General features: G+C 46.2%; 1 protein-coding gene, 1 long non-coding RNA gene and 1 other non-coding gene across 6 annotated transcripts in view; 1 reads left to right on the top strand and 2 right to left on the bottom strand.

Moving 5' to 3' along the window:
• Atp2c1 (ATPase secretory pathway Ca2+ transporting 1) overlaps positions 1-18184 on the bottom strand; it is an 88592-nt gene extending 70408 nt beyond the window's left edge. Inside the window, exons 1-2 of one of the 4 annotated variants that reach the window (XM_070005397.1) lie at positions 1429-1605; positions 820-894 (exon numbers count right to left, since the gene is read on the bottom strand). In XM_070005397.1, coding sequence (XP_069861498.1) covers positions 820-825 — 6 coding nt within the window. In that variant the 5' untranslated portion in view covers positions 826-894; positions 1429-1605. Of the gene's footprint in view, positions 1-819; positions 971-1428; positions 1606-17712 lie in introns of those variants that run through there. The other 3 variants (XM_070005398.1, XM_070005395.1, XM_070005396.1) reach the window with 3 other exon arrangements.
• LOC138815972 (uncharacterized) lies at positions 1919-10432 on the top strand. The gene is made up of 3 exons (XR_011368529.1): positions 1919-1981; positions 9533-9628; positions 10309-10432. It is a non-coding gene; the product is annotated as an uncharacterized lncRNA (long non-coding RNA).
• Positions 18185-23418: 5234 nt separating the features above from the next.
• LOC138816060 (U6atac minor spliceosomal RNA) lies at positions 23419-23544 on the bottom strand. Its single transcript, XR_011368547.1, has one exon. It is a non-coding gene; the product is annotated as a U6atac minor spliceosomal RNA (small nuclear RNA).
• Positions 23545-24612: the final 1068 nt, after the last annotated feature.

Below are 24612 nucleotides of genomic sequence, written 5' to 3'. Positions count from 1 at the left end.
CCAAAGGAAGCAAGTAATACGTGAGTAATTACCTAAAGCGTCCAAATTCAGTGTATACAATGGACAAACAGGTTCTCCTGCCAACCTCCTAAAGCAGGTTTTGAAATAGGGTGGAACTTTAAGAAGCCTAATGGCTTCCTAAGATTTCATCAAACTCAGCTGGTTTGTTGTGTATTGAAAAACAATGCAGTTGTTTCACTCACCTGCCCCCTCTCCCCCCCCCCACACACACACCCAAAGGCTAAAATAATCTTTAAAGATCCTTTCCTTCCCTGTAACTGAATCTGATCCAACCACTTATTATCAAACCTGGAATACGACCCATCTACCTTCCACCTTCTCATTTCCAATTCCCCTCAGGTAATCCCTTACAAATACCTATTTAAACATGCACAGCTACTACCCACAATTTAAAAAAAAAAAGAAAGAAAGAAAGAAAATAAGAAAACTTCATTCCCGACGCTCAAGAAAATAAGAAATTTCTCAGGACAGCAAAAAAGGGGGAAAAAATCAACAACAACAAAAACATCAAGCTAACACCCTCCCTTAAAACCTTCCATCTCCAAAACCGTCATGTCACCAAAATAAAAGCCAGACACCCCTCGTAAGCAAATATTCCAAGACTTCACATGCAAAGACCAAAATCACATATACATATATACATATATATATATATACATATCACGCCAATAACACAGTGGAAAAGAAATAGGAAACACATTTTTCATAAAGCCAACCACCACACCCTCAACTCTGCATTTGCCAACCCATCTGACCCGGGGGTAGGGGGGAGAGAAGGAGGAGAAGGGCCTTTATTACCTTCATTTTCCATCGGAAACTGCCCTCGGGTGGATGGCTACAAAAGTCTTTTGAGTGTCAGCCTCGGCAACACAACTGGGAATAGACAGAGGAGGAGGAAGAGGAAGAGGAGGAGGAGGAGGAGGAAGCGCCAAGTCCCCCACCACCACCACCACCACCACCAACCCCCACCACGCTGGAATCTCCCAGGCTGTCACCCCCGCTCCCGGCCTCGGGTCCCACGGCTGACTCCCACCACCCCAAGAAGCAGCAGCATCTGCAACGACAACGAAGAGAGAGAGAGAGAGAGAGAGAGAGAGAGAGAGAGAGGACACCCGGGATGAGGGTGGGGAGGGGGGGAGGAAAGGGTGAGGGAGAGAGGGAGGGTCTGCGGGAGGGTGGGCGAACCCCCCACCACACACACACACCCGCCCCAGTCAGTCAGTCAGTCTGTCAGTCAGTCAGGGCATCCCTCGGACGCCCCCCCCCACTCCACCCCCCACACACACACACCCCTTCCCTCAGGACCTGGAAGTTTCTAGAAATAAAGGAAGGTGGGAGGGGAAGCGAGGGGGTGGGAATGTCAAGACATCCTAGGTTATCCCGCCGAACCCCCTAGGCCTCCCGCACCTCCGGGCTGCGGGGACTCACTGGCGGGGGCGCCCCCCGCGCGCTCCGCCCTTCCCTCTCACTCTCTCTCCCTTCCTCCCCGCCGCTGGGCCGCCCCGGCGCGTCCCGCACTCCCGGGGAGGTGTGGAGGAGGTGGGGAAGGTGGGCGGGAAGACCCTGCGCGTGCGTGTGCGTGTGCGTGTGCGTGTGCGGCTAAGGGAGGAGGGAGGGAGGGGCGCGACGAGGGAGGGGGGAAAAGGCGAAGGGGAAGACGGAGCTTTGTCGCCACGACTTCCGCTTCGGGAGCGGCGCGCGCAGGCGCAGGCGCGAACCGGAAGTGAGTGAAGGCTGTCCCGGCAAAGGCGGCCCGGCACGGCAAAGGGATGCGGTGTGTGACGTCCGTTCCGGAAGAGTGCGAGTGCGCGTGCGCGCGGGACCGGCTTCTTTCGGAGGATCGTTTTCTTCTCCTACACTTTGGCTTTCCCTCCCCTGTCACCGCGCCCTGTTCCCCCCCCACCCCCCCGAAACCAGGTCTGTCGTCTGTTTTTCGACGCACCCGCGGAGCTCGGAGAGGGTTTGTAGACGCTCCTCACCCCGTCACCACCGCGCCCGCCGCGTGCGGGCCTGGGAAGGAGGGCCGCGCGCGCGAGGCCTGCGCGGGCCGCGCCATCATGGCCGCGCTTCCCCGCCGTCCGTGGGGAGGGGGGGGGATCATGAACCTTTCGGGTCCGGCGGCTGGCAACCGCAGGTCGGTACGCGGCCCAGAGGGTCACCAAGACTGGGGGTTCCCACACACACACCCCACCCCAGCCACCCCACAGTCTTCTGGCTGAGATCAGGTCATGATGGGGTGAGGGGGGAGGAGTTCTGGGAAGAACGAATTTCCAAAGTTAGGGTTCTATGAAGGTCTCCTGAACATCATCATCATCATCATCACTATTATTATTATTAGTTGGTCGTGGGGCTTGAACTCGGGGCCTGGGCGCTGACCCTCAGCTCTTCAGCCCAAGGCGGAGCGCTCTACCACTTTGAGCCACACAACGCCACTTCTGGTTTTCTGAGTGGTTTAACTAGAGATCCAGAGTCTCACGGACTTTCCTGCCCAGGCTGGTTTTGAACCATGATCCTCAGATCTCAGCCCTCCTGAGTAGCTAGGGTGACAGGCGTGAGCCCACCGGCGCCCGCCTATACCGTATTATTTTTCCAGAGAGAGGAGGAGAAGCGGGCTAGGACAGCGACGGGAAGAGCAAATGGTTCCAGCGATCGAGGCCGCAGGGTGGGCATTAGCCTGGGACATTGTCTCTGCCACACACACACACGTGAACCTTCCCACAGACCCACCTTGGCACACTGACCCTTTAAGGGATGGACGATTGGATTGTTAACTTGGTGAGCCAGACCCAGGTTTAAATCTCTTCCATATTGTCCACTAGAGGGCAGGGCTACACCTGCTCTGTTCTTGGTGCATCCTTGAAAGACCCCCCCCCCTCCAGAATTTCTCACCTACACACCAAGCAGTTCCCCTCTCCCTCTCCCTTTCTCTCCCTCCCTTCCTCTCCCTCTCTCTCCCTTTCTCTCCCTCCCTCCCTCTCCCGAGGAAGAAAGAAAATTCACCAGGCACCAGTGGCTCACACCTGTCATCCTAGCTACTCAGGAGGCTGAGATCCACACCTGTCATCCTAGTTACTCAGGAGGCTGAGATCTGAAGATCGCTGTTCAAAGCCAGCCCAGTCAGTGAAACTTTATCTCCAATGAAACCACCAAAAAACCAGAAGTGGCACTGTGGCTCAAGTGGTAGAGTGCTCACCTTGAGCTGAAAAGCTGAGGGACAGCACCCAGGCCCAGAGTTCAAGCCCCATGACCGACCCCCCCCCCTCAAAAATATACATACAGTGACTTACACTAAAAATCTTAATTTTGGTTGCCTAAATTATGAAAGCAACTGTCCCTGTTGTTAAGCCAAAGAAAAGGGGAAAAAAAGACTGGATCAGACCAAGTGTGCATGATTGTTATACTTCAGTCATCATACAAATTCCTAGGCTCAGAGGCCTCAAAAGACTTAGAAGTGAGGGCTGGGAAGGTGGCTCAGTGGTAGAGCGCTTGCCTTGCATGCATGAGGCCCTGGGTTCGCTTTCTCAGCACCACATAAGCACAAAGAAAAAAGCTGGAAGTGGTGCTGTGGCTCAAGTGGTAGAGCGTTGGCCTTGAGCAGAAGAGCTGAGGGACAATGCCCAGGCCCCACGACCAGACCAAAAAAAGACTCAGAAGGGATAGCTAATTGATTTAGCTGATCCTTGAGCCTCTTCAACATCTCTTTACAGAATGACTTTCTATACTGTACTACAACACCATTCCCATGAAGCTAACCAACATCAATACACCAAGTTTAACTTCCTATGTATATGACAAAGCACATTTGTTATTTTGTACATGAAGGAGAGCATTAACATTCAAACCAGAAGAGAAGGGAATGTTTAGGTTACAAGGTTTCGGGTTTGTTGGGGGGAGGGGTTTTGTTTGTTAGTTTTACTTGTTTTGGTTTGGTTTGTGTGTGTGTGTGTGTGTGTGTGATTTGTGGAAATTGAACTCTGGGCCTCGGCGCTGTCCCTCAGCTCTTCAGCTCAAGGCTAGTGCTCTACCACTTGAGCCACAACACCACTTCCAGCTTTTTGTTTATATGGTGCTGAGGAATCGAACCCAGGGCCTCATGCATGCAAGACAAGCACTGTACCACTGAGCCACCTTCCCAGCCCAGGTTGCAAGCTTTTGAAGCCCTCTTCCTTCTGTCAGTATCTCCTCTGACCCAGCTAACCTGCCATGGGATGCTACTCTCCACCTCATAGGAAGGGGACTAATGTATAGTGAGAATGGGTGTTCATGGAATAAACGTGATTCCACTTTGACTTTGCTGCTTGCTGCCCTCCATCAAGCTAAAACCCAGAACTTCAGGCTTGGAAGGTGGTTCAGTGGTAGAGTGTTTGCCTTGCATGCATGAGGCCCTGGGTTTGATTCCTCAGCACCACATAAGCAGAAAAAGCTGGAAGTAGGGCTGAGGCTCAAGTGGTAGAGCGCTCACCTTGAGCTGAAGAGCTGAGGGATAGCACCCAGGCCCTCAACTGTGAGTTCAGGCCTCACAACTGACCAAAAACAACAACAACAACTTCGTTCCTGCAAAGCAGAGGAATGAAGAAATTCTTATTTTTTTACCTATAAAAAAATCAGTATGTGTAGCCGTGCGCTGGTGGTTCATTCCTGTCATCCTAGCTACTCTGGAGGCTGAGATCTGAGGATGGCAGTTCAAAGCCAGCCAAGGCAGAAAAGTCCATGAGAGCCAGGCGCTGGTGGCTCACGCCTGTAATCCTAGTTACTCAGGAGGCTGAGATCTGAGGATCTCGGTTCTAAGCCAGCCCGGGCAGGAAAGACCATGAGACTCCTATCTCCAATAAACCACCAGAAAACCGGAAGTGGCGCTGTAGCTCAAGTGGTAGAGCGTTCGCCTTGAGCTGAAGAGCTGAGGGACAGCACTCAGGCCCAGAGTTCAAGCCCCACAACCAACCCTCAACGCCCCCCCCCCCAAAAAAATCAGTATGTGTCTCCAAAACCACAAAAGAGTTAACTAAAACAACTTGGTTCCAACAGGACTTAAGTTCTACTCAGTATTAAGAGCTACCCAGAGCTGAGAACGGTTCACACCCAGATTTTGAGCCCAGGTGCTCATTTGATATCAAAAGGATAACATGTCAAGATCATTGATAACATGCACAAGTGTAATTTCAGCCAAGCCTGGTGCTTTGGATTTGGACAGCCATGCATATTAATACCTGACAAAGCACTATAACTCTCCAACTCTTCAATCTTTACCTCAGGAATCAAGAGATTTACTCTTAATCCCTGGACAAGACATCTGGGAAGCTGTTCAGATGCAGTCATTAAGGATAGCCAAGTTCAATTGCCACTCACTGGCCAGTATTTTGTACCAACTCTGAAGGCTTTTTTTTTTTTCTGATAGTTTGGTTGACATGATGAGATACAATCCATATCCTATTTGTGTGTTCCCCAGCTGTGTTGGCAGTTATGACCAGGCTTCTAACCGCCATCTAAATGCTATCTCAATTTCACATGAGAAATATTTTCAATCTCTTGAAGTTGATGCCCACTGGGGCCTGAGACAGCTCTGGGAAAGGTTTCATTTCCTTGTACTTTCAAAATGGCACATTTTTGCACTTTAAAAAGTTTTCTAACCCAACTAGAAGTCAAACAGTTTTGGGTTGTTTTTTTTTTTTCCCCAAGTTCGCAACTTCGCCTGAATTTGTCTCATGTCCTTCCACTGCCCCCCCACCCCCGCAGAAAGCTCCTCTCTCCACTGTGTTTCCTATTGTGAGAATAAATGAGAAAAAAAAGGCACAAACATACCATTATGATCATAAATTTAAGAGTGAGATACAGAGCACAGACAGTCCACGGCTTTTATGAGACTACTGAAGGTTAGCCCTGGCTTTAACCATTCCTCCAATACCAATGTGCCCACTGACTACATCATACAAAATACAGACACCCCCTCCCCCGTATCAAAGATAGTTTATAAGACAGTCAATTTAGAATGAGCGGGATAAACAAAGCCAAGGAAAGGGTGACGTCAAAAAAAATGTACTCCTTAAGCCGGGCGCTGGTGGCTCACGCCTGTAATCCTAGCTACTCAGGAGGCTGAGATCTGAGGATCGCGGTTCAAAGCCAGCCCGGGCAGGAGAGACCGTGAGACTCCTATCTCCAATAAACCACCAGAAAACCGGAAGTGGCGCTGTAGCTCAAGTGGTAGAGCGCTCGCCTTGAGCTGAAGAGCTGAGGGACAGCGCCCAGGCCCAGAGTTCAAGCCCCACGACCGACAAAAAAAAAAAATGTACTCCTTGCCTGACTTACCTAACTGTAACTAACCCCTCTATATATCACTTTTTTTTTTTTTTTTGCCAGTCCTGGGGCTTGAACTCAGGATCTGGGTACTGTCCCTGAGCTTCTTTTGCTCAAGACAAGCACTCTACCACTTGAACCACAGTGCCACTTCCAGTTTTTTCTGGGTATGTGGTACTGAGAAATCCAACCCAGGGCTTCATGCATGCTAGGCGAGCACTCCACTGAGCCATATTCCCAACCCTGTATATCATCTTTATAACAACAATTTTTTTTAGTTTAAAAATGATTGAGAAGGTAGAATCACAGTTTGGCAATATGGCTTGAAGATGGAAAAGAGGGATTGCAAGTTGGTTAAGACTTTTTTAACACAAGTAAATAACTAAACCGTAAAGTTAAATTTTTTTTCATCTATAAAGATCAGATGGAAAACTAAAAGCATTTATAATCTGCCTTCAGACTATTTTTTGCTTACTTATCATAAAAGCCAGCATAAGGAGATATTTAAAAATAATATAGTGCTGGTGGCTCACACCTGTAATTCTAGCTACTCAAGAGGCTGAGATCTGAGGATCACAGTACAAAGCCAACCTAGGCAGGTAAATCTGTGAGACTCTTATCTCCAATTAATCACAGAAAAAAGCTGGAAGTGGTGCTGTGGCTCAAGAGGTAAAGCACTAGCCTTGAGCAAAAGATGCTCAAGGACAGTGCCCAGACCCTGAGTTCAAGTCCTAGGACCAGCAAAAAAATAATAATAATTGATGCTAAACATCCTGTTTTAGGATGAATAGGAGAAATGAGAAGAAGCATGAGACAGTCTTTCTTCCTGCCTGCCTGCCTGCCTTTCCTTCCTTCCTTCCTTCCTTCCTTCCTTCCTTCCTTTCTTTCATAGTGGGGCTTGAACTCGGGCTGGGCACTGTCCCTCAGCTCTTCAGCTCAAGGTGAGTGCTCTACCACTTGAGCCACAGTGCCACTTCAGTTTTCTGGAAATAAGAGTCTCACAGACTTTCCTGCCCGAGCTGGCTTTGAACTGTGATCCTCAGATCTCAGCCTCCTGAGTAGCTAGGATTACAGGCGTGAACCACCGGTGGCTGGAGGCAGTCTCCTTTCTATAGGTTGGAAACAAGTGAGCATAAGTGCAGCTTTGGAGCTGCTGCATCTGGCCCAATCAGCCCCCAATTCAAACAATTGAATGCAGAACTTTTCTTGAGAACAATTTTCTGCCACATCAAGTACTATAAGTGTCGGTGTTCTAAATGAGCAGTGTCCATGTCTAGAATATTTAATGGGCAGCTTACAAACTAGGAATGGCATCAGGCAAAGAAGGAAGAAAGGCAGGCAGGCAATGCAAAAAATGGCTGGAGGCATGGCTTTCGTGGTAGAGCTTCAGACTTTGAAATATGAAGCCCTGAGTTCAGTCCCCAGTACTGCCCCCCTCCAAAAAAATGTTAAACACAATGTAATGTTAGGAGTGACAAAATCAAGACTACATTCATTACTAAAGTCATTGCCTTGGTGTTGGGAACATGGCTCAGTGGTAGAGTTGCTTGCATAGCATGCATGAAGCCCTAGGTTTGATTCCCCAGCACCACATACACAGAAAAAGCCAGACGTGGCGGCTCGAGTGGTAGAGCACTAACCTTGAGCAAAAGTACCCAGACCCTGAGTTCAAAATAAAGTCATTGCCTTTCTGCTCATTCTTGGTCATGTCAGCCTCTATTTGCTTGTTCTTATTTACCCTTCAGCCACCATACTGGGAAATTCACACTCCAAGCTTAAACTATTCAAGAATCCTTTGTGCTTATCTTTTCAAGAGTTGAAAAGTGCTGCTGAAGTAGAGGAGTATAATCTTATGAATAAATAACCACAGGCGGGCATTGTAGAGAGATTATTCAATAGGTAATTGAGACACGTTCATTAGTGTGCTCTATTGAAAAATCAACAAAATACCTATTAAACATATGTCCTACTATCTAAAAAACACTCAGCAGTATTAAGAACACTCATTTCATTCTTTAAGATCGTATTTGCATATTATCCAGAGAAGGGGCACGGGAAACCTTGTTCTTTTAAAAATAAGGCCTCATAAAGACTTTAAATCATACGAGGACATAACTATTACATCCTTTTTATGTCCTCTAATTTAAACAGCAACTGAAATTCTCAGTTGCCACATCAACTTAATCAGTAAGCATCTACGAAAGAAAGAAGTAAATAGATAACATCTTAGATCATAGAGCAATAGCATCACTGAATCATTTTGTGCATTAGTAAACATGTAATAGTAGATATGGGACTGGCCAGGGTTGAAAACAATTGATTAAGAAGCTGTGAATCTGCTAGGTGCCAGTGGCTCACGTCTGGAATTCTAGCTGCCCAGCACTGAGGCTGAGGACTAGCTGAGGATCATGGTTCAAAGCCAGCCCAGGGAAGGAAAGTCCATGAGACTCTTATCTCCAATTAGCAAAAAGAAGAACAAGAACACGTGGAACTGGGACTCAAGCCATAGAGCACTAGCTGTGAGCAAAAAAAAGCTCAGGGACAGCACCCAGGCCCTGAGTTAAAGCCCAGGTCCAGAAGGAAGGAAGGAACGAACAAGCAAACTCTTTACCTGAATTATCTCACTATAACCCCTCAGTATATCATCTTTTTTGTGTGTGTACCAGTCCTGGGGCTTGAACTCAGGGCCTGGGCACTGTCCCTGAATTTCTTTTGCTCAAAGCTAGCTCTCTACCACTTGAGCCACAGCACCACTTCCAGCTTTTTCTGTGTATGTGGCACTGAAGAATCAAACCCTGGGCTTCATGCACTCTAGGCAAGCACCTTACCACTAAGCTACCTTCCCAGCCCTGTATATCACCTTTATAACAACAATAAATTTTTTAAAAACACGGAAGAAAAAACAATATCAGTATATCAGCTTATATCAATATTTCAACCTCCCTTCAGTATTCTTAAATCATAATAAGGCTTTGAATTTTTGAGTAGACACCCTGGTATAAAGCTGGGTGGGGTGTTTTTTTAAGTACAAAAGGGGGAAGCATTATGATCATAAAGAGATCATATTTCTCCCCTACTAGGTAATAGGAGTATCATATTAGCATCGCCAGAGCTTGGGCAAAAGTTCCACAGCAATGCCTAGTAACGGAGCTGCTCTTGGAATCCCAAGCCTGAAGTCAGTCTTTGTTTTTTTTATTGTTTTTTTTTTTTTTAACCCCAGGTCAGACCCTTTGGAACAATGCCTCTTTGACCAAGGGTATCAGGCTTTTGCAGTACCAGGAAGATGAAAGAAGAAAGAAAACAGTTTCTTCACAAAGCAAGTAGACAATGCCGTTCTTTGGAAACGTGTGTGTGTGTGTGTGTGTGTGTGTTCTGCTAGTCAATGAGTTGTACATTACTCATAGTCTTTTTAGTTTAAACTTTTGGATTTTAAGCTTATATATTCATTATATAGGACTAAGATACTTATAATCTGCCTTATGTATCATGAGATAAATTTATAAGCCTGGTTCCATGGTAAATACCATACTACAGGACACAATTATAAGCAGTGTTTATATTTAAGAACAGTTATCCATAGAAACATTGGACAGAAGGTTCAAGATTTTCTGCTGATTATTTACCATAGCTAAGATATGGAACCAACCCAGATGCCCCTCAGTAGATGAATGGATCAAGAAAATGTGGTATATATACACAATGGAATTCTATGCCTCCATCAGAAAGAATGACATTTCCCCATTTGTTAGGAAATGGAAAGGTTTGGAAAAAATTATATTAAGTGAAGTAAGCCAGGCCCAAAGAAGCATAGGTCCCATGGTTTCCCTTATTTGCAATATCTAGTATAGGTATGAGTCAAGCGGAAAAGGTCAGATAATATGATGTTAGGAAAATGAACCCTTAAATATGTATTTTAATGTTTTCGTTTCTTTCATGCATGTGTTTCTAACGCATTTATAAGATTATTTCTTTGTTGCTTTGTATGTACCTCCACAGTGTAACCCCCGCTTTCACTATATTTGATGTCAGTATAACATGTGGAGGAGATGGGGACAAACAAGTCGTTTAAGGATTCAGGTGGACCTGTTGCAACAATGAGAAGTACAAAATGTCATGTCAAAACCAGCTTTACAATGTCGGTGTGGGGGGGGAGGGGGGTACAATTGGGTGGGGGGAGGGGGGTAAAATTGGGTGGGGGGAGGGGGGAGGCGGGGAAGGGAAGTGAAGGGTAAACAAAGGAGGAGGCTGCAATGCTTGGTAAGAAATGTATGCATTATCCTGCCCATGTAATTGTAGCCCCTCTGTACAGTATGTTCTCAAATAAAATAAAATACAATTAAAAAAAAAAAAAAAGATTTTCTGCTGAGAGGATATACGAAAAGGTTGGGTATTTGAATACATTTGCCAATGAGCAAAACTTAGAAAGAAAAGCAATGCAGAGATGACATCCTCAGTGGGATACCAGTGGCTCAAAGTACTCTTGAGGCTGAGATCTGAGGTTCAAGGTTCAAAGTCAGCCTGGGGCAGGAAGGTCTGAGAGACACTAAAAAGCCAGAAGTGAAGCTGTGACTAAAGAAATAGAGTGCTAGCCCCTAGCAAAAAAAAAAAAAAAAAAACAACTCAGGGCTGGGAAGGTAGCTCAGTGGTAGAGTGCTTGCCTTGCAAGCATGAGGCCCTGGGTTCGATTCCTCAGCACCACATAAACAGAAAAAGCCAGAAGTAGTGCTGTGGCTCTGGTGGTAGAGCGCTAGCCTTGAGCTGAAGAGCTGAGGGACAGCGCCCAGGCCCAGAGTTCAGACCCCATGACTAGCCAAAAAACAAAAACAAAAGTCAAGGATAGTGCCCAGGCCCTGAGTTCAAACTGCAAAACTGGCACCAAAACTTTTTTTTAGTTTTTTTTTTTTTTTTTTTTTTGGGGGGGGGGTCCGGTCGTGGGGCCTGAACTCTGGGCCTGGGCGCTGTCCCTCAGCTCTTCAGCTCAAGGCTAACACTCTACCACTTGAGCCACAGCGCCACTTCTGGCTTTTTCTGTTTATGTGGTGCTGAGGAATAGAACCCAGGACCTCATGCATGCAAGGCAAGCGCTCTACCACTGAGCCACCTTCCCAGCCCAAGTAACTATGTTATAATTGCAAGTAACAGATGAATTTACAGAAGTTTGATGTCTTAATGAATTTTTAAAGGCTTTCTTTAGTGCTGTTATGTATATGTGTGTGTATGTGTATATTTTTTTAACTATGTGTTCTTGAGCAGCAGTAGCATGCTCTATGTGTTAACTTGTCTTGTCATGCTTGGAAGGATAGTAAATACTGTCTTTAATATTAATTAGAATTGTAGAGGAATTTGAGATCTATTTGTATTTGCAAATAACCCCTAATCTCGAGAGCTTTCCTTCCTCAGATCTCAGCCTCCTGAGTAGCTAGGATGACAGGTGTGAGCCACCAGTGCCAGCTTAAAGGTAATTCTTAAAAAAAAAAAAAAAAAAAAAAAAGGGTTAAGAAGGTGGCTCAGTGGTGGAGTACTTGCATGGGTTTGATTCCTCAGCACCACATGAGCATTTAAAAAACAGAAGCCAGAAGTGGCGCTGTGGCTCAAGTGGTAGAGCGCTAGCCTTGAGCTGAAGAGCTGAGGGACAGCATCCAGGCCCAGAGTTCAGGCCCCGTGACTGGACCCAAAAAAAAAAAAAGACAAATGAGGCAAAGCTGATAAGGACCTCTGAGGTTTCCCAATACCAGAATATTTCCATCTGTCATTGTTTTGCTTACAACACACACAGGAAGAACATCTTCCACTTCATTCAGTGAGATTAGGAGCTGAGGATGCTCAGGAAGGAACTTACACATACTCTTTCTGAACTGCCCTCTGTCATGGACTCTCGCGTATTAAAGAGTTGTGCCATTCTGGTCTGGCTTTGAACTGTGATCCTCAGATCTCAGCCTCCTGAGTAGTTAGGATAACAGGCCTGAGCCACCGGCACCCAGCTTAATTATTGGCTAAGGGAAATAAAACATTGGTAGCTTTCTTTTTTTTTTGCTCAGGTGGGGTGATAGTAAATACATACCTTTTTGTATGCTCCTGTTAAATAGAGGAGTTTCATAATTACCATGATAAAATGGTTGAACATTGTTTTTGGCAGTCCTAGGACTCGAACTCAGGGCCTGGGCACTATCCCTGAACTTTTTTTTTGCTCAGGGTTAGCACTCTACCACTTGAGCCACCATTTCCGGCTTTTTCTGTGTCTGTAGTACTAAGGAATCGAACCTGGGGCTTCATGCATGCTAGGCAAGCACTCTACCATTAATCCACATTCCCAGCCCAATAGATGAACTTTTAATATCCTATTTTAAGGCTCAACTTCATACAATCACAGCAATTTAACTGTCAATGTTATGTGCATATAATTCTACAAAGTCCTCCCCAGGGGTGATGTAAAATTTCAGCCCTGTATCTTAAATTGTACATGGATAATTGTGTGGGTGCGGAGGGGTGTACTGGGACTTAAACTTGGGACCTGTGCACTGTTCCTTAGCTTATTCACTCCAGGTTGACGCTCTATCACTGGAGCCACACCTCCACTTCTGGCTTTTTGGTGGCAGCCCCTTGCAGATAAGAGTCTCAGACTGTCCTGCCAGGGCTGGCTTCAAACTACAATCCTTCAATCTCAGCCTCCCGAGTAGCTTAGGATGACAGGCGTGAGCCACCAGCGCCTGGCTTCGTTGGAAAGAAACTGTGGAGAACAGCCTGCAGAACAGATTTCAACTCTATTCCATAATTAAGATGGCATTGCGGTGCGTGTCCCCCAGCCCCCAGCATGGCTCTCCTCACTGTGAAATAGACCAGACTTGTCAGGTTAGCTTTGGATGGCATTTCTGATTCAGAAAGAAGTCTTTCCGTATTCAGGAAAGCAAGTTCCTCACAATTATCAAGATCCTCTCACATTCTTGTCTGTTCAATTCGCCAGCGAGTTTTCTGATCCCTTCCTCTGCTCTCCCTCTTCCAGGGAACACATACAATGAGGTTTCAGATCAGTGAGGCTCAGGAGGGTACTACCAGCCGAAGGAGAGAGGTCTCACGGGGCATTGCGGTGTACAGCTATAATCCCAGCACCTTGGGAGGCCAAGGCCAGGAGCATGATCATGAGTATGAGTAGCCAACCTAGGCTACACAGAAACACTCTATCTCTGGGCTAGGAATGCAACCTAGTGGTAGAGTGCCTGCCAAGCATGCATGAAGCCCTAGGTTCAATTCCTCAGTACCACATACACAGAAAAAGCCAGAAGTGGCACAGTGGCTCAAGTAGTAGAGTGCTGACCTTGAGCAAAAAGGAGCTCAGGGACAGCGCCCAGGCCCTGAGTTCAAACCCCAGGACTGGCAAAAACAAACACAAACCAGGTTTTTCAAGACATATATCAGTGGCTCATGCCTGTCATCCTAGCTACTCAGAAGGCTGAGATCCAAAGATCCCAGTGCGAAGCCAGCTGAGGCAGGAAGTCCATGAGATTCTTACCACCAACGAACCACCTAAAAGCCAGAAGTGGAGATGTGGCTCAAGTGATGGAGTACTAGCCTAGAGTGATAAAACTTAAGGCACAGTCGGGCACTGGTGGCTCATGCCTGTAATCCTAGCTACTAAGGAGACTGAGATGTGAGGATCACAGTTCAAAGCCAGCCTGGGCAGGAAAGTCCCTGAGACTCTTATCTCCAATAAACCACCAGAAAATCAGAAGTAGCACTGTGGCTCAAGTGGTAGAGCTGAAGAGCTCAGGGACAGTGCCCAGGCCCAGAGTTCAAGTCCCACGACCAACAAAATAATAAAAAATTTTTTTAATATTTTAAAAATACTTTAGGAGGGACAGCATCCAGGCCCCACGTTTAAGCCCAAGACCGGCCCAAAAAAAAAAAAAGGGGGGGGGCCACAGGGAGGAGGCTTTTCTGTGTTAGTCTTTGCTTAAAGGAGCAAGTTGACCTCAGCCATCATCTATGTTCCTCTTTTCTTTCTGCCCACATGTCCTTTTTCTTTGCCTGTACTCTGGCCTCATAACAAATATTGGAAAGAACACAGGAGTCAAGTGAGGGAAATTCTCATCTCAGCGCTGACACACAAGAGCTGTGTGAACTCACTCACAGCTCTTAACCTCCAACACAAGTCCCATATCTCTCAAATAAACTCCTCTAGATCTCACTCGCCTGTGCTCAAAGAGGATAATCGCCCTATTTTTTTCTACTAGCTCTTGCCTTGCACGAGAGCATCTTAACCCCCTGTAGACTCCTGACCCCACGTCTTCTCTTACCAATTATGAAGCCTTTCATTCATTCAGTTACATAAAATGTGTCTTCTATGTGCCAGGTTGATACTTGGCACTAGGGCTGAAATGGTGAACAAGAATTGTATTCCCTGACTTGGAGGAAATAAAATAATCTAACAGCCAGGCACTGGTGGCTCGTGCCTGTCATCCTAGCTACTCAGGAGGCTGAGATCTGAGGATCAGGGTTCAAAGCCAACCAGAGCAGGAAAGTCCATGAGACTCTTAGCTCCAATTAACTACCAAAAAGCCCAAAGTGGAGCTGTGGCTCAAGTGGCAGACCACCAGCCTTGAGTGAAAAAAAACCTAAGGTATAACAACTCGGGCCCTGAGTTCAAGCCCCAGTACTGCCACCAAAAAAGTAAATAAATAGGGCTGGGAAGATGGCTCAGTGGTAGAGTGCTTGCCTTGCATGCATGAGGCCCTGGGTTCAAGTCCTCAGCACCACATACATAGAAAAAGCCAGAAGTGGGGCTGTGGCTCAAGTGGTAGAGGGCTAGCCTTGAGCTGAAGAGCTGAGGGACCGTGCCCAGGCCCAGAGTTCAAGCCCCATGACTGACAAAAAAATAATTTTTTTTAATAAATAAAATTCACAGCCACAAGGGATGAAGATGATAGGTGATAAAATCACAAGAATGAATGTAGCTTCAAATTCAAGGGCTGTTGTGCAGACCTCTGGTGGCTCATGACTGTAATCCTAGTTACTCCAGAGTTTAAGATCTGAGGATCATGGTTCAAAGCCAGCCTGAACAAGAAAAGTCTCTCTGACACTACCTCCAACTTACCAGCAAAAAGCCCAATGTGGAGATGTGGCTCAAGTGGTAGAGCACTAGCTTTTTTTTTTTTTGTCAGTCCTGGGGCTTGAAATCAGGACCTGGGCACTGTCCCTAAGCTTCTTTTGCTCAAGGCTAGCACTCTACCACTTGAACCACAGCACCACTTGTGGCTTTTTCTGTGTCTGTGGTACTGAGGAATCGAACCCAGGGCTTCACGCATGCTAGGCAAGCACTCTACCACTGAGCCACCTTCCCAGGCCCCAGAGCACTAGCTTTGAGCAGCAAAGCTAAAGGAGAGTGTCTAGACACTAAGTTCGACTGCCAGTACTGGCACGCAGATGCACATACACATATACACATACACAACGCATAATTACTGAGAGAAGGGGAGAAATCAGTTCATCTAAATTCCATAGGTTCAGTTCCATCTTGACCACCTCCCTTCTCCCCTTCCAAAACCCTGTGACATTCCAAAGCCTGACACCCCAAACCTCTGAACATCGCCACATGGCTCTCTCTGGCTTTCTACTTCAAAGCCAAGTGCATGTTGAGACTTGGAGACCCAGGAGATTTTTCTTTTTAAGTGTGACACCTTCACTAAGCAAGAGGAAATTGGAGCAGCCTAGCTCCCCTAATGAAGGGAATCTCTTTGATTCTCCAGCTCTTGTTTAAAAAAAAAACAAAACTAATTGGGGGGCAGAAAATCAGCTCTTTATCCAACAGTAGCACTGACTTTCTTTTTTTTCCCCCCCCAAATTAGATAACGAACTCTTTGAAAAGCCTGTCATGAAAGGGTCCTTCACTCTCCTTTCCTAGAAGTGTCTGAATAAATGGGTCATCTGCTGTCACAAAGAACAAACACAAGACAGGAGTCGTGTCCCCTGCCCTTGTCCCGCTGTTCTAGTCATAAGCACAGGGGGCCAGGTTGTTTGACTCTAGGCCCGCTATGTGGTGACAGATCTGTCCTTCCCCTTTGTGTCTCACTGTCTCATGTCTTTCGGACTGAGCCACCGGATTTAAAAATAGGGCTAGACATTGTTACTTCTTCTTAACAATCCACCACAATTATAAAAAGCAGGGTTTTTTTTTGTAGCAATCCTTTTTCCACAGATGGCAAAGGTGGAAGGACATTGCAAGCAGTATAAGGAATGCATGATTTAGAGCAAGGAGTAGATTTTTTTTTATTAGACATTTTCCAAGTCTTTTTTAAAAAAACGCTCCTACGCCCACATGCGAGCGTCTCCTATTAGAAACTGACTTTTGATTGGCTTAAAAAAAAAAAAGACTGAAAATTATAACATTCTCCTGTGCTAAAAAGAAATGATCGATTCTGTCTTCTTACCCTTTTTTTTTTTCCCCGTGGGGCTTGAACCCAGGGCCTGGGCGCTGTCCCTCAGCTCTACAGCTCAGGGCTAGCACTCTACCACTTGAGCCTCAACACCACTTCCCGGCATTTTCTGCTTATATGGTGCTGAGGAGTTGAACCCAGGGCCTCACGCATGCAAGGCAAGCAATCTACCACTGAGCCACCTTCCCAGCCTGGCTTTTTTTTTTTTTTAAGACAGTCCTGGGGCTTGAACTCAGGGCCTGGGCACTGTCCCTGAGATTCTTTTTTGCTCAAGGCTAGCGCTCTACCACTTGAGCCACAGAGCCACTTCTGCTTTTTTCTGTTTATGACGTACTCAGGAATCGAACCCATGCATGCTAGGGGAACACTCTACCATTAAGCCTCATTCCCAGCCCTGTCTCCTTATTACTCTTTTACAGCTCATCCATGAACCATTTACAAGCTACAAAAAATGGTTTGTTTGTTTTTTTGCAAACCCTAGTAATATTAATATAACCCTAAATACATATGTAACCCCAAATACATACAGGAAGACAAGTGAATTTCTAGGGCTTGAGACTTTTTTTTTTTGGTTGAGATATTAATAGTTTCAACCTTTGAAATGAATACCTATTAATAGTTCAAAATTACTCGTTGAATAGTTTCCCAAAGTTTCACATTCCACACCCTGGATAATTATCAAAGCTATGAAGAAAAAAAAAATCTTAACTCTTGATACAATAGTTCAGATATTCAGAAGAAAGCAGAGCCTGTGGTTTTATGACAGAACTTCAGCTTAAGCTCAGGATCCAAATGTTCCACATTTAAATAAACCCTAGCAAGCCTGTCTCTTGTTCCGATTGCTACATCTGAACATAATCTAACCAGGGCCTACGAAAAGGCGTATGTAGATGAACAGAAAGCCAAACCACTCTGCTATGTAATTCACCCCACCCCAAAATCATGTTCAAAGGTAATAGAAGCAAAACGTTACCTGATCTTCAGCTCTTCCGTTTCTCAGCGACGCTAAATACTTCCTGAGAGCTTGAAGAGGGTATTTTTTGAAAGAGAATCTGGTGGGAGGTAATAGATTATCCATCGTGAGGAAAGCCGGGGTGTGTGTGTGTGTGTGTGTGTGTGCGTGTGCGTGTGTGTGTGTGTGTGTGTGTGTGTGTGTGTGTGTGTGTGTGTGTGTGTGTGTGTGAGGGGGGCTTCTCTGGGTTAGCAACGAAAAGAAAACAGACTTCCCAGTTCTTCACAAGCCTAAAGATTTCATTCCTCTGAGCTCCACCAGTTTCCCCTGGCAAACAAAGCAGATTTCTTGCGTCTGCCTCTTTTAGGGGTAGGAGGGGTGGGGAGAATAGAGTTTCTCCAGAAAGTAGACAAAGAGACTATAAACGATGTCTCAAAGCAGCTTTAAAAAAAAAAAATGCAATGCCTGAGGATAGTAAACGACAGGAAGAAATTAGGAGCTGTTTTCCCAGAATGCAAATTGCCCAAGTGGAAGTGAGATGGGCTGTCCTATTTCTAGTGACAGCGTTCTGTTGCAAGCTATGTTAATATTAGAGCCAGTGAACTGCTGGTCTCCAGAGACTCAGGAGCTGTCATGCCCAGTCTTCTGACAGCTTTTCTATTTGCTTAAAGAGGGCATCACTATGTGGTTTGTCCCCAGTTTCCTTTTAGATTACTTATCCTCACTCAGCTGTGACTTCGCTTCATCCTGTCAACTCATGGGACTCGTCTTTTCTTTTTTCTTTTTCCCCGTCATGGGACTTAAACTCAAGGCCTGGGCGCTGTCCCTGAGCTTTTGTGTTCAAGGCTAGCACTCTACCCCTTTGAGCCACAGCCCCATTCCTGGTTTTTCTGGTGGTTCATTGGAGATAAGCATCTCAAAAACTTACCTGCCAGGCTGGTTTTGAGCCAGGATCCTCAGATCTCAGCCTCCCCAGTAGCTAGGATGACAGGTATGAGCTACTGGCACCCAACTCTCATTCGGCTTTGACAAGCATTATTATTATTAATAATATTAATATTATTTTTCAAGGAAAACTCCAAATAAATAGCAAATTAGCTCACTATTCATGGGTATTCAGGAGTTCAGCACTAGCCCTACAAAGGTTTGTTTGCCTGGCACTTAGCTACATTATACAACATGTCCACTACCCAGATACTTTACATTCATTGAACAATAGCTGGAAACAGATTCTGCTCTGAATTAAAAGGCTTCTCACTTAGAGTCCTTATCACAAATCCACAGGCTGTAATTCAGAAACATTAAATTTCCTCAGCTTCATTCCAAGTATAAGAGAGAGAATGACACACATGCACTTTCTAACTATTGGGTTGGTTTTTTTTTTAAAGGATTTGTGGCATAAATAAAAGAAAGGAGTTTTCAGGGATATAAAAGCATAAATCTCAAAGTTCATTTTCTTAGTGAGCTCTAGAGATTGCATTATTTCTTTTTTTTTTTTCTTTTTTTTGCTGGTCCAGGGGCTCAAACTCTGGGTTTGAGCTCTGTCTACTGTGCTTGTTTTGCTCAAAGCTAGTGTTCTACCCCTTGAGCCACAGCGCCACTTCCGGTCTTCGGGTGGTTTATTGGTGATAAGAGTCTCATGGTCTTTCCTGCCCAGGCTGACTTTGAACCACGATCCTCAGATCTCAGCCTCCTGAGTAGCTAGGATGACAGACATGAGCCACTGGAGCCCAGCAAGATTGTACTATTCCTAAACTAATTAAACTAACCTACCTTGTTGGTTTTATTATCCTTTTTATTTTTTGTGGTGCTAGTACTGACTAGGACTTGAACTCAGAGCCTCATACTCTTGTTTGGCTTTTCTTTCTTTTTTTTTTTTGGTTAAAGGTGGTGTTCTGGTTCCAGAAAACCCGAAGTGGTGCTGTGGCTCAAGTGGTAGAGCACTAGCTTTGAGCTGAAGAGCTGAGAGACAGTGCCCAGGCCCAGAGCTCAAGCCCCATGACCGACAAAAAAAAAAAAAAAGCTGATGTTCTACCATTTGAACCATACCTCCATTTTCAACTTTTTGCTAATTGATTGGAGACAAGAGTCTCACAAACTTTTCTGCTCCTCCGCTCTACCAGAATCCTCAGATCTCAGCCTCCTAAGTAGCTAGGATTATAATCATGAGGAGCTACCAGCATCCAGCCTTATTATCTTTTTTTTTTTTTTTTTTTGCCAGTCCTGGGGCTTGAACTCAGGGCCTGGGCACTGTCCCTGAACTGCTTTTCACTCAAGGCTAGTGCTCTACCACTTGAGCCACAACGCCACTTATTCTGTGTATGTGGTACTGAAGAATCAAACCCAGGGCTTCATGTATGCTGGGTGAGCACTCTACCACTGAGCCACCTTCCCAGCCCCAGCCTTACTCTTTTTAAACTTGGAGTAGCTACCTCATTTGAAGGACACATTCAGCCACCTTGCTAAGGTGCTGTCCTGTGGGCATTAACGTGGGGCAGCAGTCCGAAAGAACATGGCCCAGAGATTTGCTCTAAGTATGAGAGACCAGAGAGCTCGTTTTTCTTTCTCAAGAGACAGAGCAGCACTGGGAAGGTGGCTGAGTGGTAGAGTACTCACCTGGCATGCACGAAGCCCTGGGTTCGATTCCTCAGCAACACATACACAGGAAAAAGCTGGAAGTGGCGCTGTGGCTCAAGTAGTAGAGTGCTAGCCTTGAGCAAAAAGAAGCTCAGGGACAGTGAGTGCCCAGGCCCTGAGATGAGTCCCCAGGACTGGCAGGAGAGAGATAGAGAGACTGAGAGAGAGCGCGCAGTGGTTGGGATGCACACAAGGCTGTGTGTAGAGCCTGGGGGTGTGGCCTGAGCTCCCTCTCCCAAAACAGCCTCCCTGGCCCCGCTGGATGGACCACCTACCTTGGGAAACCTTAACCAGAGTGCCCAGAGCAGCCTGTGCCTCCCGCAGCCCAGCCCATCTGTCCGCTGGCATGGGACCCTCCTGCAAGGCGATCTTCCAGACTCTCCAAGCAATTGGAAGAAGTCATTTCCATATTGCTGCTGGGTGGGGGCTGGCTCCTAGAAGGAGATCCCTGGGGCTGCCCCCTCTCCCCTCTAGGTTCAGGGTGACATGCACACAAGAGGCTCTGCAAGTCCTCCCCTCTGTGCTGGGGGGAGGAGGGGTGTGTGGAGAGGGTAGGGGGGAGACAGCTGACTAATGAGGATCAGAAAGAAGCAGCATGCCTGTAACCCACTGAATTCTGCAGGCACTCCCCCCCACCTTGCACTGCCCCCATCCCAGGAAAGAAAAAAAAAAAAGAAAACCAAACCAAACCCCAAACCCACGCAGCTTTAGAAGCACAGCACAGCTACTGATCAAAGCCTTTGTCCATACAAAGCAGACTTCATTTCACACAGTGGTTTCATGATCACCTTTTCCTGGGCTGACGGCACAGATGAAAAGATATGTGGGGGCGGGGGAACCCCAAAACCACCAAAGCAAGATTCTGTACTTTTTTTTTTCCAGTCCTGGGGCTTGAACCCGGCGCCTGGGCGCTGTCCCTGAGCTTCTTTTGCTCAAAGCTAGTGCCCTACCACCTGAGCCACAGCACCACTTTTTCTGTGTATGTGGTACTGAGGAATTGAACCCAGGGCTTCATGCATGCTAAGTGAGCACTCTACCACTGAGCCATACTCCCAGTCCAATCCTGTACTTTTCTACTGACCATAATAATGACATGGGGCTGGAAACTTGGCTCAGTGGTAGAGTGCTTGCCTTGCATGCATGAGGCCCTGGGTTCAATTCCTCAGCACCACATAAGCAGAAAAAGCCGGAAGTGGCGCTGTGGCTCAAGTGGTAGGTTAATAGCCTTGAGCCAAAGAAGCTCAGGGGCAGTGCCCAGGCTCTGAGTTCAAGCCCCAGGACTAGCAAAAGAAGGAGAAAAAGAAGAAGAGACACCTATCAGTCTCCAAAAACTAAAATCTGGAACCCTACCTTATCTCCTAATCAGTGTTGAGAACTTCCATCAGGAAAATGGCTACAGAAGTTTTCTGGGAATTAATCTAGCCCAGAAATAGAGTGAAGAGCAAGCAGCCAGGATAATGGAGAGGCTGTTAGCCCAGAAAACAGAAACCTTTTTTTTTTTTTTTTTTTTTGGGTCCGGTCGTGGGGCCTGAACTCTGGGCCTGGGCGCTGTCCCTCAGCTCTTCAGCTCAAGGCTAGTGCTCTACCACTTGAGCCACCTTCCTAGCCCCCATTTTTTTTTTTTTAAACAACAGATTCCACTGAGAAATCTCTCTCATCTTACCCATGTGTTGAGTGTCGTCGAGTGTTTGGCTCATCCAAGGACTGTGTTAAATTCAATCAAATCAGGGAAGAGAGGAAGGGAGTGTGTTTAACCTTGACCATGAAGTCAAGGATATACTATATAAGATTTTACCTTATACCAGGATTAAAGCATTTCTGTCTTTCATGAGACATTTTATTGGGGCCTGCATAAAGATGCCCAATTTTTTTTTTAAATCACATTAGGGTAGGGCACTGGTGGCTCACCCCTGTCATCCTAGCTACTCAGGAGGCCAAGATCTGAGGATCTCGGTTCAAAGCCAGCCCGGGCAGGAAAATCCATGAGACTTTTTTTTTTTTTTTTTTTTGTCTCTCAAGAGGCCTGAACTCTGGGCCTGGGTACTGTACTTCAGCTGTTCAGCTCAAGGCTAGCGCTCTACCACTTGAGCCACAGCACTACTTCTGGCCTTTTCTCTTATGTGGTGCTGAGGAATCAAACCCAGGGCCTCATGCCTACAAGGCAAGCGCTCTACCACTGAGCCACCTTCCCAGCCCTAAGATGCAAGACTCTTTATCTCCAATTAATCACCAAAAAGCTGGAAGTAGAGCTGTGACTTAAGTAGTAGAGTGCCACCCTTGAGTGGAAAAAGCGAAGGGACAGCAACCCAGGCCCTAAGTTCAAGTCCCAGACAGAAACAGAGAGAGAGAGAGGAGAGATTGCTGGAGCAATCATATCTTTTTTATTATTTTTATTATCAGATGTACTTTTTAAAAAATGTTTTATTTTTTTAATTTTTATTTTTTGTGAACATACTGTACAGAGGGGTTACAATTACAGGGGCAAGATAATGAGTACATTTCTTATCAAGCATTGCAGCCTCCTCCTTTGTTTACCCTTCAATCCCTTCCCAGCCTCCCCCCGCCCCCCCCCCGATTCTCTCTCCCCCCCCCCCCCCCCCCCGGCCCGCACCAAAGTTGTAAAGTTCGTTTTCGACATGACAACTTGTACTTCTCATTGTTGCAACGGGTCCACCTGTATCCTTAAACGACTTGTTTTTCCCCATCTCCTCCACAAATTATACCAACATCAAATATAGTGAAAGCAGGGGTTATACTGTGGGGGAAGGACATACAAAGCAACGAAGAAATAATCTTATAAATGCATTAGAAACAAATGCATGAAAGAAAAAAAAACTATTAAAATACATATCTAAGGGTTCATTTTCCTAACATCACATTATCTGACCCTTTCTGCTTGACTCATACATATACTAGATATTGCAAATAAGGGAAACCATGGGACCTATGTTTCTTTGGGTTTGGTTTACTTAATATAATTTTTTCCAAGCCTTTACATTTCCTAACAAACGGGGCAATGTCATTCTTTCTGATGGAGGCATAGAATTCCATTGTGTATATATACCACATTTTCTTGATCCATTCATCTACTAAAACCGATAGTTAGATGCCACGAAGTAGGTGGCAATGCTTTAACCGTATGCATGTTGTCAGGCCCAAGGGCCTCTTCCATCCTTGTCAAGGGGAGTGCTAACCTTCTCTCCTTTCATACAACACTTGTTTTGGTTTTTTTTGGGGGGGGGATCTGGTAGTGGGGCCTGAACTCTGGGCCTGGGCGCTGTCCCTCAGCTCTTCAGCTCAAGGCTAGCGCTCTACCACCTGAGCCACAGCGCCACTTCCGGCTTTTTTCTTTTTTCTTATGTGGTGCTGAGGAATGGAACCCAGGGCCTCAGGCATGCAAGGCAAGTGCTCTACCACTGAGCCACCTTCCCAGCCCATCAGATGGGCCACTGTTGGTTCACGCCTGTGATCCTATCTGTTACCCAGGAGGCTCAGATCTGAGGACCATGGTTCAAAGCCAACCTGGGAAGGAAAGTCTGTAAGACTCTTGTCTCTATTAAACCACCAGAGTTGCTGGGGCTCAAAGTGGTAAAGTGCTAGCTTAGGGGCAGTGCTCAGGCCTGAGTTCAAGCCCCATGACTGACAAAAATAATAAATAAAAAGCACTTCCTTGGGGACATCTCTCTCTCTCTCTCTCTCTCTCTCTCTCTCTCTCTCTCTCTCTCTCTCTCTCTCTCTCTCTCCACACACACACATCTCTGTTTCTCTTTTCATCTATGGTTTTCTGTCTCTCTGCCTCCCTTATCTCTTTATCTCCCAGTTTATATCTCATCTTTCTCTTTGTCTACCTGTTTCTGTTTTATGTCCCATCGTCTCTCTCTCTCTCTTTTTTTTTTTTTTTGGTCAGTCATGGGTCTTGAACTCTGGACCTGGGCGCTGTCCCCAAGCTCTTCACCTCAAGGCAAGCATTCTACCACATGAGCCACAGCAACACTTCGGATTTTCTGATAGTTTATTGGAGATAAGAGTGTCACAGGACTTTCCTGCCAGGGCTGGCTTTGAACCATAATCCTCATATCTCAGCCTCCTGAGTAGCTAGGGTGACAGGCATGAGCCATCAGCGCCTGGCTTTCTCTCTAAGGTCCTAGAGTTGGAATTTAAGGACTTGGGCACGTGTTCTTACACTTGAGTCATGCCTGCAGGCCTTTATTTCAGTTATTTTTTTCAGACGGGGTCTAGCGTACCACTTTCCCCTCCCCCAACCCCAGGAGAGACTCCGATCAT

The sequence above is a fragment of the Dipodomys merriami genome, unplaced genomic scaffold, assembly GCF_024711535.1.
Source record: "Dipodomys merriami isolate MVZ:Mamm:240054 unplaced genomic scaffold, mDipMer1.0.p SCAF_68, whole genome shotgun sequence".
NCBI lineage: Eukaryota > Metazoa > Chordata > Mammalia > Rodentia > Heteromyidae > Dipodomys > Dipodomys merriami.
This window is presented reverse-complemented; position numbering and strand designations above follow the sequence as displayed.